The 14,193-nt window shown below is 37.8% G+C and overlaps 2 protein-coding genes and 2 non-coding genes across 8 annotated transcripts in view; 3 read left to right on the forward strand and 1 right to left on the reverse strand.

The window, feature by feature from the left end:
• The first annotated feature begins 230 nt into the window (after positions 1-230).
• Positions 231-8,561, forward strand: RPL5 (ribosomal protein L5). Its single transcript, XM_017677804.3, has 8 exons — positions 231-376; positions 1,594-1,663; positions 1,751-1,866; positions 3,036-3,170; positions 4,527-4,729; positions 5,854-6,031; positions 7,749-7,837; positions 8,390-8,561. Exons 1-8 carry the CDS (start codon positions 374-376, stop codon positions 8,487-8,489), a joined length of 894 nt encoding a protein of 297 aa, XP_017533293.1. The 5' UTR covers positions 231-373; the 3' UTR covers positions 8,490-8,561.
• LOC118968343 (small nucleolar RNA SNORD21) lies at positions 5,691-5,785 on the forward strand. Its single transcript, XR_005055961.1, has one exon. It is a non-coding gene; the product is annotated as a small nucleolar RNA SNORD21 (small nucleolar RNA).
• Positions 7,921-8,051, forward strand: LOC118968345 (small nucleolar RNA SNORA66). Its single transcript, XR_005055963.1, has one exon. It is a non-coding gene; the product is annotated as a small nucleolar RNA SNORA66 (small nucleolar RNA).
• Positions 8,562-9,525: 964 nt separating the features above from the next.
• Positions 9,526-14,193, reverse strand: part of DIPK1A (divergent protein kinase domain 1A) — a 139,614-nt gene continuing 134,946 nt past the window's right edge. For all 5 annotated transcript variants that reach the window (XM_036998051.2, XM_073234286.1, XM_036998048.2 and 2 more), the window contains 2 exons: positions 11,743-11,919; positions 9,526-10,818 (listed from right to left, as the gene is read on the reverse strand). In XM_036998051.2, coding sequence (XP_036853946.1) covers positions 10,006-10,818; positions 11,743-11,919 — 990 coding nt within the window. In that variant the 3' untranslated portion in view covers positions 9,526-10,005. The remainder of the gene's footprint in view (positions 10,819-11,742; positions 11,920-14,193) is intronic.

Here is a 14,193-nt window from a genome sequence, read left to right on the forward strand (position 1 = left end):
ACTTTTTTTCCTTCTTGCAAAAGTAGTATGTTATGAAACAAATCCCTAGCATTGTCATATAGGTTAGTCTCCTGTAATCTTCCCTGTTGCCGCTCACCGCCCATCCTTGTCAGACCGTCCGCCAGGAGCGTTGGGACCCCGCCGCGTCGCTTTGCGACGGCGCGGCGCAGGCTGGCAGCGGTCCTCCAGCCAGCAGGGGACGGGACGCCACACGCCTACGGCCCGCGCGCTCTCTCTTCCGCACGTCGCTCGCGTTATTGACGGCGCTACATACTGCGCCTGCGCACGGGCAGCGGCCTTTTCTACCCTCCCGGAGCGCTGCTGGGCCTGCAGGTCTGTGGCGAGCCGCAGACGCCGGTGTCCGATCCACAGCATGGTGAGTTGCTGTTCCGCTTTGGGGGCTGCGGATGCACGGGGGTTTCCTCTCTGTGTCCGAACGCCGGCCTAAGGTTCATCTCGCGCGGTGCAGGGGTCGGATGGCGTTAGATTATGGGTTCTGTCGTGGTCGGGCCGCGGCTCCCAGCGTGGCTTTAATGGCTGCCGCCCGGCGCGCACGCTAGAGGCGGGGGCGGGGAGGGGTTGACGAAGAAGAGCTGGGCTTGAGGCGGTGGACTGGGAAGAGGAGTGACTTCAGCAGACAGGCTGCGGGTGTTGCCAGCGCGCCGAGGGGCACTGGTAGGCGCCGGGCGGGGAGGAGTGCGTGCAGTCGTGCGCCTGAGTGGAGACCGGCCCCCGCTTCCCGGCCCCCGCTCCGCTCCTGAGCGCGTAGTGGGAGTTTCGGGGAGCGTCGCGGCCAGCGGGGCTTTCAGAAAGCTTGTGTTGCTGGGCTGAGGAAGTCGGTTTCCAGCCAAAACTGTCAGTAGAGAACTTGGAGGTTGTGGCTTCCCTGGACCCCGGAAAGAAGCTCACTTAGTTTGGTTTCCGTTTCCTGTCTCTTTCTCTAGAGTGTCGCTGGCACTAGTTTTTATGATTTGGGGAATGGGGTGTTGGCTTTAGTTGATGGGGACAGTGCTGCTTAGCTGGGCTTAATTGCTAAATATGCTCTTGTCGAGTTGAGTTTTGTGGCAAGTTATTAAGACTTTTGAAAAGGTTCGTGGAAAGTTAGGGGAATAAATTAAATTCTCGAAACGAGACTTACATTGTTTAGAACAGACTGATGTTTGGTAAGATTACTGTCTAGAGAGCAACCAGTGCTTTGCGAGAGTGGCACAAGGATCGGTGCTAGTCAGCGAGGGAACAAGTACAGAAGCTGAGAGTAAACGATCAAAACCTTAAAAGGAATGTCACGACCTTATTATCCAGGGAATATAGGAAGAAATTGGCCTGCATTTTGTGTGTTTTTTCATTCCATCTTTTCCCAGCGATTCACTTCTATTGTGTTTAATAAAACTATCAGTGTTGACAAGTACAAAGTAGAAGAAAAGTGATTCTTGACCCCAGTTGGTTTGAGAAAAATTGCTGAAATCTACAAAAGTAACAGTTGTCTGGCTTCACTCTTGAAGTTCAAGTGTTTTTTTACAGTGTTAACCCAAGTGTCAGATGTATCATAAGCTAAAACATCAAAATTTTGATTAATATTCTCTTTTCTTAAAGGGGTTTGTGAAAGTTGTTAAGAATAAGGCCTACTTCAAGAGATACCAAGTAAAATTTAGAAGACGGCGAGGTATGGTCCGTTTTTCATGTTCACAGTATTACAATCTGCAGTGGAGTGGACTTTTCTTCTTTCTTAAATTATTATTTTTTCTTTCAGAGGGAAAAACTGATTACTATGCTCGGAAACGCTTGGTGATTCAGGATAAAAATAAGTACAATACACCCAAATACAGGATGATAGTTCGTGTGACCAACAGAGATATCATTTGTCAGGTAAGTTGTATTCTAGATTTCAAGCAATGGATGGTAAGCCCGCCCCCTACCTCCATCAACTCACTGTGCTAGAGAAGTTGTACTTGGGAAGCAGAACCCGTGTGGGTTAGAAGGTCCAATCTAGTCTAGTGCCTGGCACTCAAAAAATAGAGCCGTTCTTTTCTTTTTAGCAGGTCTGAAGTTGGAGCCTGGGGAATTGCTACTTTAAAAAGTACTCTAAAAGTCAGCCATGTTTGGCAGTCCTGACTTAGTTTAAGTCCCATTCATTTTCTATGCGGGGGAAAAGAAGAATAGAGAAATTTAGGATACTGTGCTTTTTGGTGGGGAGGTAGGAGGAAATATTTGAGACTAAGTAGAAATTCTTGCCCATTGTAATTCCAGTAGAATGATAGATTTTGTCACAGACTAAGTCCTGACTTCAGGTGTATGGCCATACATGCCACATTACTCATTGAAGAGGTAGGTAGTTGTGAAGGTTAAATTAGATTCTTGAGATTGTTCTTATTCCTGCTTATTGTTTGAAGTAAGTTTTAATATGTATGAAGGTGTCTCCCACATAAAAGATCTCCAGAAAGTGGCAGTTTGCTCCTAGAAGTTAGATTTCTGGGCTCTTAAAGCTAGGGAAAGTTTTCATAGTTAAGATTTGCTGAACCTTTGCAGGGGACAGGCACACATGTTTTCTGTGCAAACTGATTGGTTGATTGTGCAGGTGGTGTCTCTCCTTCCCGCCTCAGTTCAGGCAACTAGGCAACTAAACATTAGGTATCTGAAACATTGTTAGAATTATATGTTCTTAGTTTAAAAGATGTTTGAAATAATCGAGGATTCTTTTTTGACTTTAGTTCGCCATCTGACCCAACTAAGAGTCTTACCAGTATTTAGGAGTAAGGAACTACAATATGACTTATTCCATAGGCATTTATATTCAGTGTCTATGTGGTAATTTTAGCCTTAAGGTGACAATCAACATACTTACAGACTCACAAACCTAATTGCTGAAGTTGACTGAACCAAAACTAGTTGCAGGTAAGTGTGTTTAGCAGACAGATTTTAAGTGAAGCAGGCAGGTCTATGTCTGGCTTTATTTTCCTGAGTCTTTTAAGAAGGAATGTACTTAAGACAAGGAAATAGTGAAAGCACTGATTACTAACCTGGTTTTTCTCTTACAGATTGCTTATGCCCGTATCGAAGGAGATATGATAGTGTGTGCAGCTTATGCTCATGAACTCCCTAAGTATGGTGTGAAGGTTGGCCTGACAAATTATGCTGCAGCATATTGTACTGGCCTGCTGCTGGCCCGCAGGGTATGTATAAGATGACTTTAATTGATTTATTTGGGGGTTAGCTTATGGTTTGCAGCATCTGCAAGATAAATATTCATACGTGGATAAGATACCCTGAGCTGTTGGCTTCAGGGGAGTACCTACCATTGCCCTATGGCTTAAAAGAGCAGGGAAGATAATTTATAAACACAAATTTGAATGAGACAGCACTGCATTTTCTAATGATTTGGGAAATAGTTTGTTTTCCTGTTTTCTGGCCTGTTTGTTGGGTATATCTAGACCAGCAAAATCTAAACCAATAGAATTTTCTGTAGCAATGGGTATCTGTAATCTGTACTGTCTGATATGGTAGTCACTAGCCACATGTGGCTATTGAGCACTGGAAATATGGCTAGTGCTACTGAAGAACTGAGTTTTTAGCTAAAATTTGAATAGCCACTTGGGGTTGGTCATTGGCTTACAATGTTGGGCAGTGCAGACTTGCTGCTCAGAAGTATAGCTCTGACCATGAGCATCCATTAAAAATGCAGACTACTCCAGACCCTCAGATATTTTAATAGGATGTTTAAGTGACTTACTTATTTGCATGGTAAATTTTGAGGAGTAATGTCTTTTTGTGGGGGCAGGAGTTCCTGAGGTATTTGTTTTTGTTTTAATCATTTTTGCTTCTCAGCAGCATTTCCTGTAATAAGCAGAAAGATGAAAAGGTGATTTTTGGCTTATTTTTATTTTCTCAATTACCTTATTTTGCAACGGAATTATTGAAAATGCATCATTGTTGGGGACCCACATTTTCTATGGTTATGAACATGGTCGAGTGTGGGTGGGGAATGGTCACTTAATATGAGAGCAGCCTGGTGCAGAGGCACTGCTTGTGGTTGAAACCAGTAGCTAGATGGCATTTACTAGCAGAGGAATGGCCTGAATTAACCCTAAAGTAGTTGAGTATAGCCACAAAAGATGTTTTCTTCAGCTCAGGATCCTACTGGTAATATTTTAATCAAACAAAACTACATGTGATAGCACTTAATATTTGGTTGTTGAATTGTAGCCATATATGATGAGGAATGTGATTATCTCCCTTGAGTAAATAGTGTGGTGCATTTTAATTAAGTATTCACATGTATCAAAGACTGAGAAGCTATGAAAGTTGTTAAGAGTTGTGGGTGAAATTGAATGTCTTATTTTTTGTAGCATTTAAAAATTGGTATTTAAAAGTAGAATAAAGGGATAAGTGAATTAGAAGGAAATTTTTTCCAGCTATCAGAGGTCATTTCATTATTTAAAGTTGTGAGGTACTTTTAGAGTACATGAGGTACTTTTAGAGTTATCTGACTATATGCAGACAGGTATTTAGACTGGCTTCTTTCTTAATAGCTTCTTAATAGGTTTGGCATGGACAAGATTTATGAAGGCCAAGTGGAGGTGACGGGAGATGAATACAATGTGGAAAGCATTGATGGTCAGCCTGGTGCCTTTACCTGCTATTTGGATGCAGGGCTTGCCAGAACTACTACTGGAAATAAAGTTTTTGGGGCCCTCAAGGGAGCTGTGGATGGAGGATTATCTATCCCTCACAGGTAACTAGTATTTGAGGCCTCCTTGCCTAGACTCCAGTGTTTTCCTTATTCTAACTGGTTGGGGTATGGAGTTTACAGAATCAAAAGTAATAGGTAGATTTCATTGTGTGCCTGCCATATGCTCAGTTCTGTGTAAATGGAATCTGGCAGAGCAGGAATGAATTGTACTGTTTTCTATAAATGAAGAGACTGAGATTCAGAGGTAGATGATTTTTTGAAGGTTTTGGAGCCAATAAATGGAAGATCTGGGTTAAAACCACTACATTTTGTGTATAACTTAGTTTTGGTTAGAAATGAATGCTCATTTCTACTACTTCTCTTCCAATGCATTTTCTTTTTTCATTCAAAATGAAAATTGCTTTACTGAGTTATAGAAAAATGTGAACTCAAGGGGAAAAGGCGATGAGCAAAAACAACAGATTTCTCAACTTTTCAACTGCAAATAAGATTACAGGCTGTTCTTAGAAGCTAAGTAACCTCTTTTAATTTGGTAGTTCCTTAGTTTAGTTAATGCTATTTGTGTGTTTTTTGAGTATGTGCATCTTAAAGTGATGTATTAGCTTGGATATTTTAGTGGTTGGTGATTTAATAACCAAAATTTTTGGTCATAGGTGTCTTTGGGGAATGGGGCCAGCAGTAATCCTATATACAATATAACCTGAATGGAACTTTGTTTATAATGTAGCGTTGGGGGATGGGTATTCTTTTTGGGGACCTGCAGGTCTCTTGCAAGGTACCTTAAATAACTTATAGGATCTTAAATAACTTACCCCCATGTACCTTGTGGTGACTGAGAAATTTAGGATTTTGTAGGAAGCAGTTTTGAAACGTTTTCCTCCTGTGCTAAGGAAAATGAACTTTAGACTGGTGGGAAGCCTTGGTTCATTTAATGGTTTTCAGAGGTGCTTGTGGCATGATTTTCTTTTCTATCCTGCAATGAATTTTCTTTTCTATCGGAGCTGCTGAATGATGATACCCCACTAACTGAGCAGTCATAGTTGGTCCTTTGGTTGCATATGATGCAATTAATTGTTTCAAGACGGGACTGATGGCAGCTACTGAAATGAATTCTTGTGAACTGATTTCAGTCAGTGTGTACTAAAATGTGAAAAACTTTATTTTAGTACCAAACGATTCCCTGGTTATGATTCAGAAAGCAAGGAATTCAATGCAGAAGTACATCGGAAACACATCATGGGGCAGAACGTTGCAGATTACATGCGCTACCTAATGGAAGAAGATGAAGATGCTTACAAGAAACAGTTCTCCCAGTACATAAAGAACAGCGTGACTCCAGACATGGTAAACATTTTAACTAAAATGTTTACTAATTTGTAGAACTAGGCTTTCTACTTGTTTTTGGTGTGTGAATGATAGTTTTATTTCAGGTTAACATTTAGATGTTGAATATGGGTGTGTTCATTGGTGTAGACAGACTCAAGCTGTTGGCTTAGGATGAAATTGGGATGTTGGACCTAGGGTAGGTTAAAAGTGAGATAGGGATAGTTTCTGTTTTGATACACCCATAGAGTTGTAATTGAGAAAAGATCTCTTTCTGTATTTGTGTGCTCAGTACACAGTTTTCAGCTGAATAAACACGTAGCTTGAGTTTTTGAGCTAGGAAAGACCTCTCATCTTGGTAGGGGGTCTTCACTTTGACTATAATCCTACTTAGCCTGCATAATTTTTCTTCCTAAACCGTATCTTGCTCAAAATGTTTTGAACTCAATCTGTGCTTTCAGGTGTCTATTTCCTAATGCTTTCCTATATACACATGCTATATCTCAGCTGGAGCACTGGTTGATGTACTTTTCCAGCTAGCTCATTAATTTTATCTATGGAGGTTTCTTGCCTTTTGCATGCCTCTGAAATCCTCTGCAGACATCTGATGTGTCTTTAGCAGGCAGTGTTATCTAACTGTCATCTACATACATGGTTATATTTCTTGTCTGATCTCTCGGAAGGAATGAACTGGGTTGCTTAGATTTGTTATATGACTACATCTGAAGTCATCAGATGCATTTGTTAAGTACAGTGGAGAGCTGTTGATAAACAGAAGTGAACTTTCAAAGGGGATTTAGGTAGTTGAGATTTCAGGTGCATGAGAGTTTTTGCATTATTTTCATTTTGCTAAACTTAATACAAATGCATGTAATAATACCATTTCTTCACATTGAATGAGTGATTTTAGAGACCTGGATTACCTTGACTCTTTCTTCAGTGGACTACAATAAACTAGATTTGGATCATGAACATTCAGGCATTTCTAGAGCTTTTTTTCATGACTTAATCTTCTACAGTATCAGTAGTCATTTATGTGGGGGCAGTAATTGAAACAATTCAATATTGCAACATTATTTTTTGATGAGTTTCAGAACAAAATTCTGATTAAGATACCTAATTGAATAGTTTTTCATAGTTTTCTAGGGAAACTCAGACTTCTTTCTGGTTTTACAGAGGCCTAATATACCAGTGACTCGTGGTAGTAAGTAGAAGAGGTAGGTCTCTGGTATACAATGAAATAGCTTTGAAAGACATCAGTGGGAAATGTAAATCTGACAAATATGGGAGGTGCCAAGAATTTGGCGGTTGTTTATTGGCCCCATATACTCTTCATTTTAACATCTCAAATACTTTGTTTTGAAATGTATCCTCACTTTTAAGAACTTAGGTCAGACAGTATTTTAAATGAGCATGAAGTGTTTATGCGGAAGTCAATTTGCTTTAAACTTGAGTGACTCGGGAAGTCTAGTTGAATTCCTCAGAGGACACTGATTTTTCTTGAGTAAGATTGAATTTCTTTTCTGAATATTGTCAATTCATGTTGCCTGTAGTAAAAATGGGAAATTTCTTAGGTGGGTTACATTTAGAGATTTAAGTAGATAACCAACATTGGCCTGGTTTAGTTCCTTTTGAGAATCTTGCTTAGAAGGACAGACAAAATAGAGAATACAGTAACAGGTTACTGTGTAGGGCTTGGGAGATGAAACCAAGTACTGTTTGCTGTGCTTTGTTTCAGATGGAGGAGATGTATAAGAAAGCTCACACTGCTATACGAGAGAATCCAGTTTATGAGAAGAAGCCTAAGAAGGAAGTTAAAAAGAAGAGGTAAGTGTCTTACCATTGTCTTTTCAAGAGAAAGGTTGGGAGTGGTTCCCTGCCTTGTTCAATCTTAGACTCTTAGTGAAATTGTGCAAACTCGATCACTAACTCTGCATGATGTTGCAGAAGTGAGGGGAACCAGGTTTGCTAAAGTAATTGTGGTGATAGAAATGTATTAACCTCAAGCTACTGAGGTGGCCCATTCTATCCTAGTACAGCATAACTATGCAGTTAATTTTTTAATAAACTAAAAAGAATTATTTTCTACTTACATTCATCAAACATTTTGGTGTTTGAATGAGTAGAAAATAATAATGAGTGAGCATACTAATATGTTTGTTTGACTTTGGCCTGTGTGATAATAGGTACACAATTACAAAAGTTGGGGTTTGGGAAAGTAAGCTTAAGATAAAAAAGTATGTGTACTGGAACTTGGATTATTTGACCTTCATCTGATTATAGGTTTTTGTCTTCTTCAATGAAAGTTAAGTTTTTCTACCTTTAGCTATGGTTTTTAAAAATCACATTTCTGTCTCTTAATTTTACTTTGTTCTGTAGGTGGAACCGTCCCAAAATGTCTCTTGCCCAGAAGAAAGATCGGGTAGCTCAGAAGAAGGCAAGCTTCCTTAGAGCTCAGGAGCGGGCTGCTGAGAGCTAATATACCAAATCACAATTTTCTAGGAAGTTTTTTCAGATAAAAACAATAATAAAATTATTGACCAAGCATCTATTCCTGTGTTAAGCTCTTGTTAATGAAACCAGGAAATACTCTGAACTGTAAAAGCAGAGGAGTTGACAGTTTTTTTTTCTTCAAGAGACAAACAGCTTTTCCCCGAAAAGGTTGTCTTGCATATTGACTCATGTTCACACCTTCTTGGGCTTCTGCTTTCCCCAGGAGTTGTCCCACAAATCGTGCATTCTTCCTAAAAAGTCTGGCAAGCAACAGACCAGCCATCTACTAGGAAATAATTTATCCTATTCATTTATTGTAACCGGATGATGAGTGGGAAGGAAAAGTACCTTTAAAGTATACAGTGTAGAAATAAGCAAAATCGGTACTGATCCGTGGCTTTAATTTTTGAAAGAACTGTCCAGTGAAGGTCACATAATTTTAAAACATTTGAAACCAGGAGAAAACTTTGAGTAGAAAACACTGGGTCTTTTCTCTAAAGGAGATGTTTCATTCTAGGAAGATGTTAATGGTATATGCCAAATCTGAATAGAAATGAAAGTATAAAAAGGTGCTAACTATTAATCCCTTATATCAAATTTACATGAGAAATGTCAAATTCATGAATAAATTCACATGTGTTAAGAAATAGCCCTTTGGCCAACAGAACTGTTTAGAAATGGAAGATAATTCTAAGTAAGTTCCATGATTTCAGCTTCCTGCTTATAAAGAACTTCACCATAGCTTAACTTCAGGATATGTGGATCTGGATTGGGTTTATGGCCTAGTGACGTCAGTTTTGAAAAGACTTGGCTGGTTGATAATAAGGTGGACCCTTGGAATCTAGGATGGTGAAAGCTTACCCAGTTTCAGCCTCTCTCAACTGGCAATATACATTGCCAGGTAGAATACTTCCCGATAGCATTTTAAGAGGCTCAGTAAGTCTCTGAAGCCACATTTCATGTCTAAATTAGAGTTAAATTAAAATGTGTTCATAATATAACAAACCATGATAACCCAATGCTTGTTTATAAAGGAGTAATTTTAATTTACCTGCTTTGCAGTCTTAATTTGTTAATGTGCAAACTTTACCATGCTAAGACTTTAGTAAATTTATGTATAAACTTTTTAAAACAGCAGCTTCAATGTAGACAAATGTTTCCAGCAATGATATTTTGGCTAACAAACAAAATACTCTCACTGTTGGTATTTATGGAATGAGGCTTTTCACAGCATTATTTTAAGTCATCAGTCAGAATAGTTACACAGTGAATGTACTGGAAAATGTACCAGGGCTTCTAAAAGGGCAGGAATGAAATCTTTTTGGACCTGTTGATCCTGTACCTCCTGCCAGTACTTCAGCAATCCACATGTATTTTAAGATGGCTTCTTAGGACCTGGGAAAGGAATTTTAAGTCAGGGATTTAAAACGATATTTTTTGAAGGATGCTCAGAATTTTTCTTAAGAAGTAGGTTTCCTAAAATGGTCACATGTCCAAAGGAACTAAGAGTCATTTGTATAGGAAATTTTCTTCCATAGTAACGTTTTTAGGTTATTTAGTATCAAAGAATGTTCCATTTCCATTTGAGTTGCTGTGACTTTGAGAGCAATGCAAGAATAAAGCTGCTTTTCTAATTCTTCACGAATTTCACTTGGAGCACCACGCAGTAGGTAGTCTTTGAGTAACTGACAGGCTTTCGCCAAGTTTGGTTGTATCACTTCGGAAGTACACTTCATTGTACTCTGATCACAGCTAGTTCGACAATCCGTGCCGTAAACACAGTCCAAATCAGACTCACAGTGACGATCCTTTATAAGTTGTTTAAGGTTTGTCTCTGGCACAATTTTTCTCATGTCCACCATTTTCAAATCATACTTGTCATTATACCCTAGGTTTCTGGCACTAGTGTCACACATGAGGAAGTTTCCATAGGGCCCATGGAAAACATCTTCCACAAATTCCAGAAGTCCTATGGCTATTTTAGCCTTTCTAGGCCATGATGGTGTGAACAACTGATCCATGCTTCTTCTGAATCCAGATGGAATAAAAAGTTCAATGACCCATGGAAGGCTTATTCCATAAAGAGAGGTATATTCAACACTTTCCATCACATATAGATCACCACAGAAGCCCATTAGTTTGGGAGTGTGTTCTTTATCTTGAAGTATCACCATGAGAAGAAATTCATTTAATTGAAGAAGTGCCCATGCTGACTTAGCTTCTCCCAAGGAAACCTGGCCATCTTTGTCTCCATCAGCCACTGCCAAGATGAGATTAACCAGTTCCGAGAGGTTTCCTTGGTCACCCAACTTTGCCTATGTAAAGATAGGAATTTGGCAATTTATACAAAAAGAATGAAAAATACCTCATGTAACATACTAACTTCATGGGGATTATTACCATGCTAAGTAATAATCTTGCTAAAGAATCCACATAAGGGAATTTAATACACCTCCAAATATTTATGATGCTTGCTTAAGTGAATTAGAAGTATGTTTTATGTAATTGCAGTAAAACCTACTTGGCTAAGTATATTCGTGTGTTTAAGACATGGCCGTCTGAACTCCGTGTGCCCCCTTACACCCTATAAAAAATAGTAAATCAAGACAGTAATTACTCCTTGTCATATACACTTGCAAAATTACAGTGTAATGTGTTCATATGCAAAGTTATAATAAGTGTCACCTGGAAATTATTTTCTATTTTATAGATACCACAACAGAATTTGCTCAGGTTGCTTTTTCCCAATATTAAAGGTTAAAAAGTATTTCCCTGTGAAGGTTCCTGGGATAAAATAGTCTGAGAAATGTAAACTGTCCAAAGTGAAAGATTTTGAGTGAAAATACAAAAGCAATAAAAAAAGACTCCAAAATCTTAACTATTTTCATCTTTTAATATTTTTAATCTTTTCATTAGTATTTCTTTAAATTTTTAAAAAGTACTTTGCAGAGTGTACTGATTTTATTTCACTCTAAAAAAATGTGTGTCAGCTATAATGTCAAACTTAAGAGCAGACTATCTACTTAATGAACTCCCTTATATTTGGACATTTTTAGCTATCAGAAGTAATGTTTATGTGAACATCTTCCACACATTTTTTTCCTTTGAATTATTTCCTCAAGGTGGAGTCCCTGACTTAATCAAAGAATAGCACATCTGTATGGCTTGTGATGAGGTCCTGCCAACTTCCAGAAGAGCATACCATTTCACACTAGCAACATGCAGATGGCTTTACTTACTTTAAAGAGACTGTAGACCATTTCTTTGAACTTCTGTACAGTAGTTCCCCTAGTTGGCTTATCAAATAATACTATTTCTTTTCTTGGTTCCAATTCAGTTCCAAAATCAAGATGAAGTGCTTGTTCCATCTGACATTTCACAACACCTGGTAGATTCCCCCAAATCCCTAAATACATCTATGTGAGAAAGAATGACAAGTTATGCTTGAGGTTGAGCAGAAAACTCATCTATTACTATAGTGTCCTCAAAAGACACAAACACAACAAAACATTAAGATTGAGCTGTATTTCTCTTTTTGAATTGCAAATTTGAAACCATACTCCAAAGCTTTTCCCATAATTTTTAGAAATTATAAAAAATACATGACTAAATACATATTTTTTGACCCTGGTCACTAATTTTATTTCTTTTTCCACATTTTGTGACAAAATGTGACATCTTAACCATTTTTAGTGAACGGTTCAGGGATATTACATTCATAATGTTGTGCTACTATCAATACCATCTCCAGAACTCTGTATCTTGTAAAAGAGATACTCTACACCCATTAAATAATTCCCCATCCTCCTTGTCCCCCAAGCCTCTGGCATCACTGTTCGACTTTATGATGTTGTCAACTCTTAAGTATCTCACAGAAGTTGAACCATATAAAATTTGTCTTTTTGTGACTGGCTTATTTCACTTAGTATAATATCAAGGTTCATCCATATTATAGAATGTGTTAAGATTTCCTCATTTTAAAAACTGAATAATATTCCATTGTATGTATATACCGCATTTTGCATCTCTGTTCATCCACAAATGGAAACTTAAATTGCTTCCACATTTTAGCTATTATGAATAATGATGATATGAAAATGCATGTACAAGTATCTTTTGGAGACCCTGGCTTTCAATTCTTTTACATATATACTCAGAAGTAGCCCTGCTAGATCATACAGTAATTCTATTTTTAATTTTTTGAGGAATTGTCATACTGTTTTTCATGTGACTATACCATTTTACATTCCCATCAATGGGGGTTACAATTTCTCTACAACCTCTCCAACATTTGTTATTTTCTGTTTTTTAAATAGTAACCATCTTATGTGTATCTCATTGTGACTTTCTTTGATTTGCATTACCCTAATAATCAGTGATATTGCAACTCTTTTCATATACTTAATAGTCATTTGTGTATCATTTTTGAGAAATGTCTACTCAAATCCTTTGCCCATTTTTTAATCTGGTTGGGGTTTTTTGTTGTTGAGTTTTAGAAGTTCTATACATATTCTGGATATTAATCCTTTGTCAGATATATGATCTCTAAATATATTCTCCCATTCTGTAGGCTGCATTTTTACTTTCTTGATATGGTATTTTGACGCACAAAGTTTTATATATTTTATGAAGCGCAATTTGTCTTTTTCTTGTGTTGCCTGTGCCTTTGGTGTTATAGTCAAGAAATATTTGACAAATCCAATGTCATGAAGTTTTTGCCCTATATTTTTTCTAAGAATTTTATAGTTTTTGTTATTATACTTGTCTTTGATCCACTTTGGCTTAATTTTTGCGTATGATAGTAAGTAAGGGTCCAACTTCATTCTTTTTTCTGTGTATATCCAGAACTAGCATCATTTGTCGAAAAGACAGTCTGTTCCCTATTAATGCTCTTATAACCCTTGTCAAAATAATTTCATCATGTAGGTGAGAGCTCATTTCTGGGGTTTCTGTTCTATTCCATTGATCTGTATGTGTACCTTTATTTTAGTACCACACTATTTTGATTACTGTTGTTTTGTGTAAAAAGTTGTGAAATTAGGAAATGTGATTCCTACCTACAGCTTTGTAGGTTTTTTTAAAGTTTGTTTTGGCTATTTGGGGTCCTCTGCTATTTCATATGAATTTTAGGATGGGTTTTTCTATTTTTGCAAAAAACTGTCATTAGGATTTTGATAGAGATTGCCCTAAACTTACAGATCACTTTGGGTAGTATTAACATCTTAACAATATTATACCTTTCAATCCATGATCATGGGATATGTTTCCATTGGCTTATGTCTTTAACTTCTTTCAGCAATGTTTTGAAGTTTTCACTGGAAAAATGTTTCACTTCCTTGGTAAATTCCTAGGTACTTTATTCTTTTTGATGCTGTTGTAAATGGAATGGTTTTCTTAATTTCCTTTTTGGATTGTTCATTGCTAGTATGTAGAAATGCAACTGATTTTTGTGTGTTGACTTTGTTTTCTGCTACTTTACTAAATTCATTAATTAGCTCTAATAATTTTTTTGGTGGAAACTTCCGGTTTTTCATATAAGATTATTTTGCTTTTGCCTTCTCAGTTTGGGTGCTATTTATTTCTCTTTGTTGTTTATTTGATATGGCTGGAACTTACATTACTATGTTAAATACAAGTGGTGAAAGTGGGTACCCTTACCTTGTTCCTGCTCTTAGATGAAAACCTCTCAG

The sequence above is a fragment of the Manis javanica genome, chromosome 4, assembly GCF_040802235.1.
Source record: "Manis javanica isolate MJ-LG chromosome 4, MJ_LKY, whole genome shotgun sequence".
NCBI classification, from domain to species: Eukaryota; Metazoa; Chordata; class Mammalia; order Pholidota; family Manidae; genus Manis; species Manis javanica.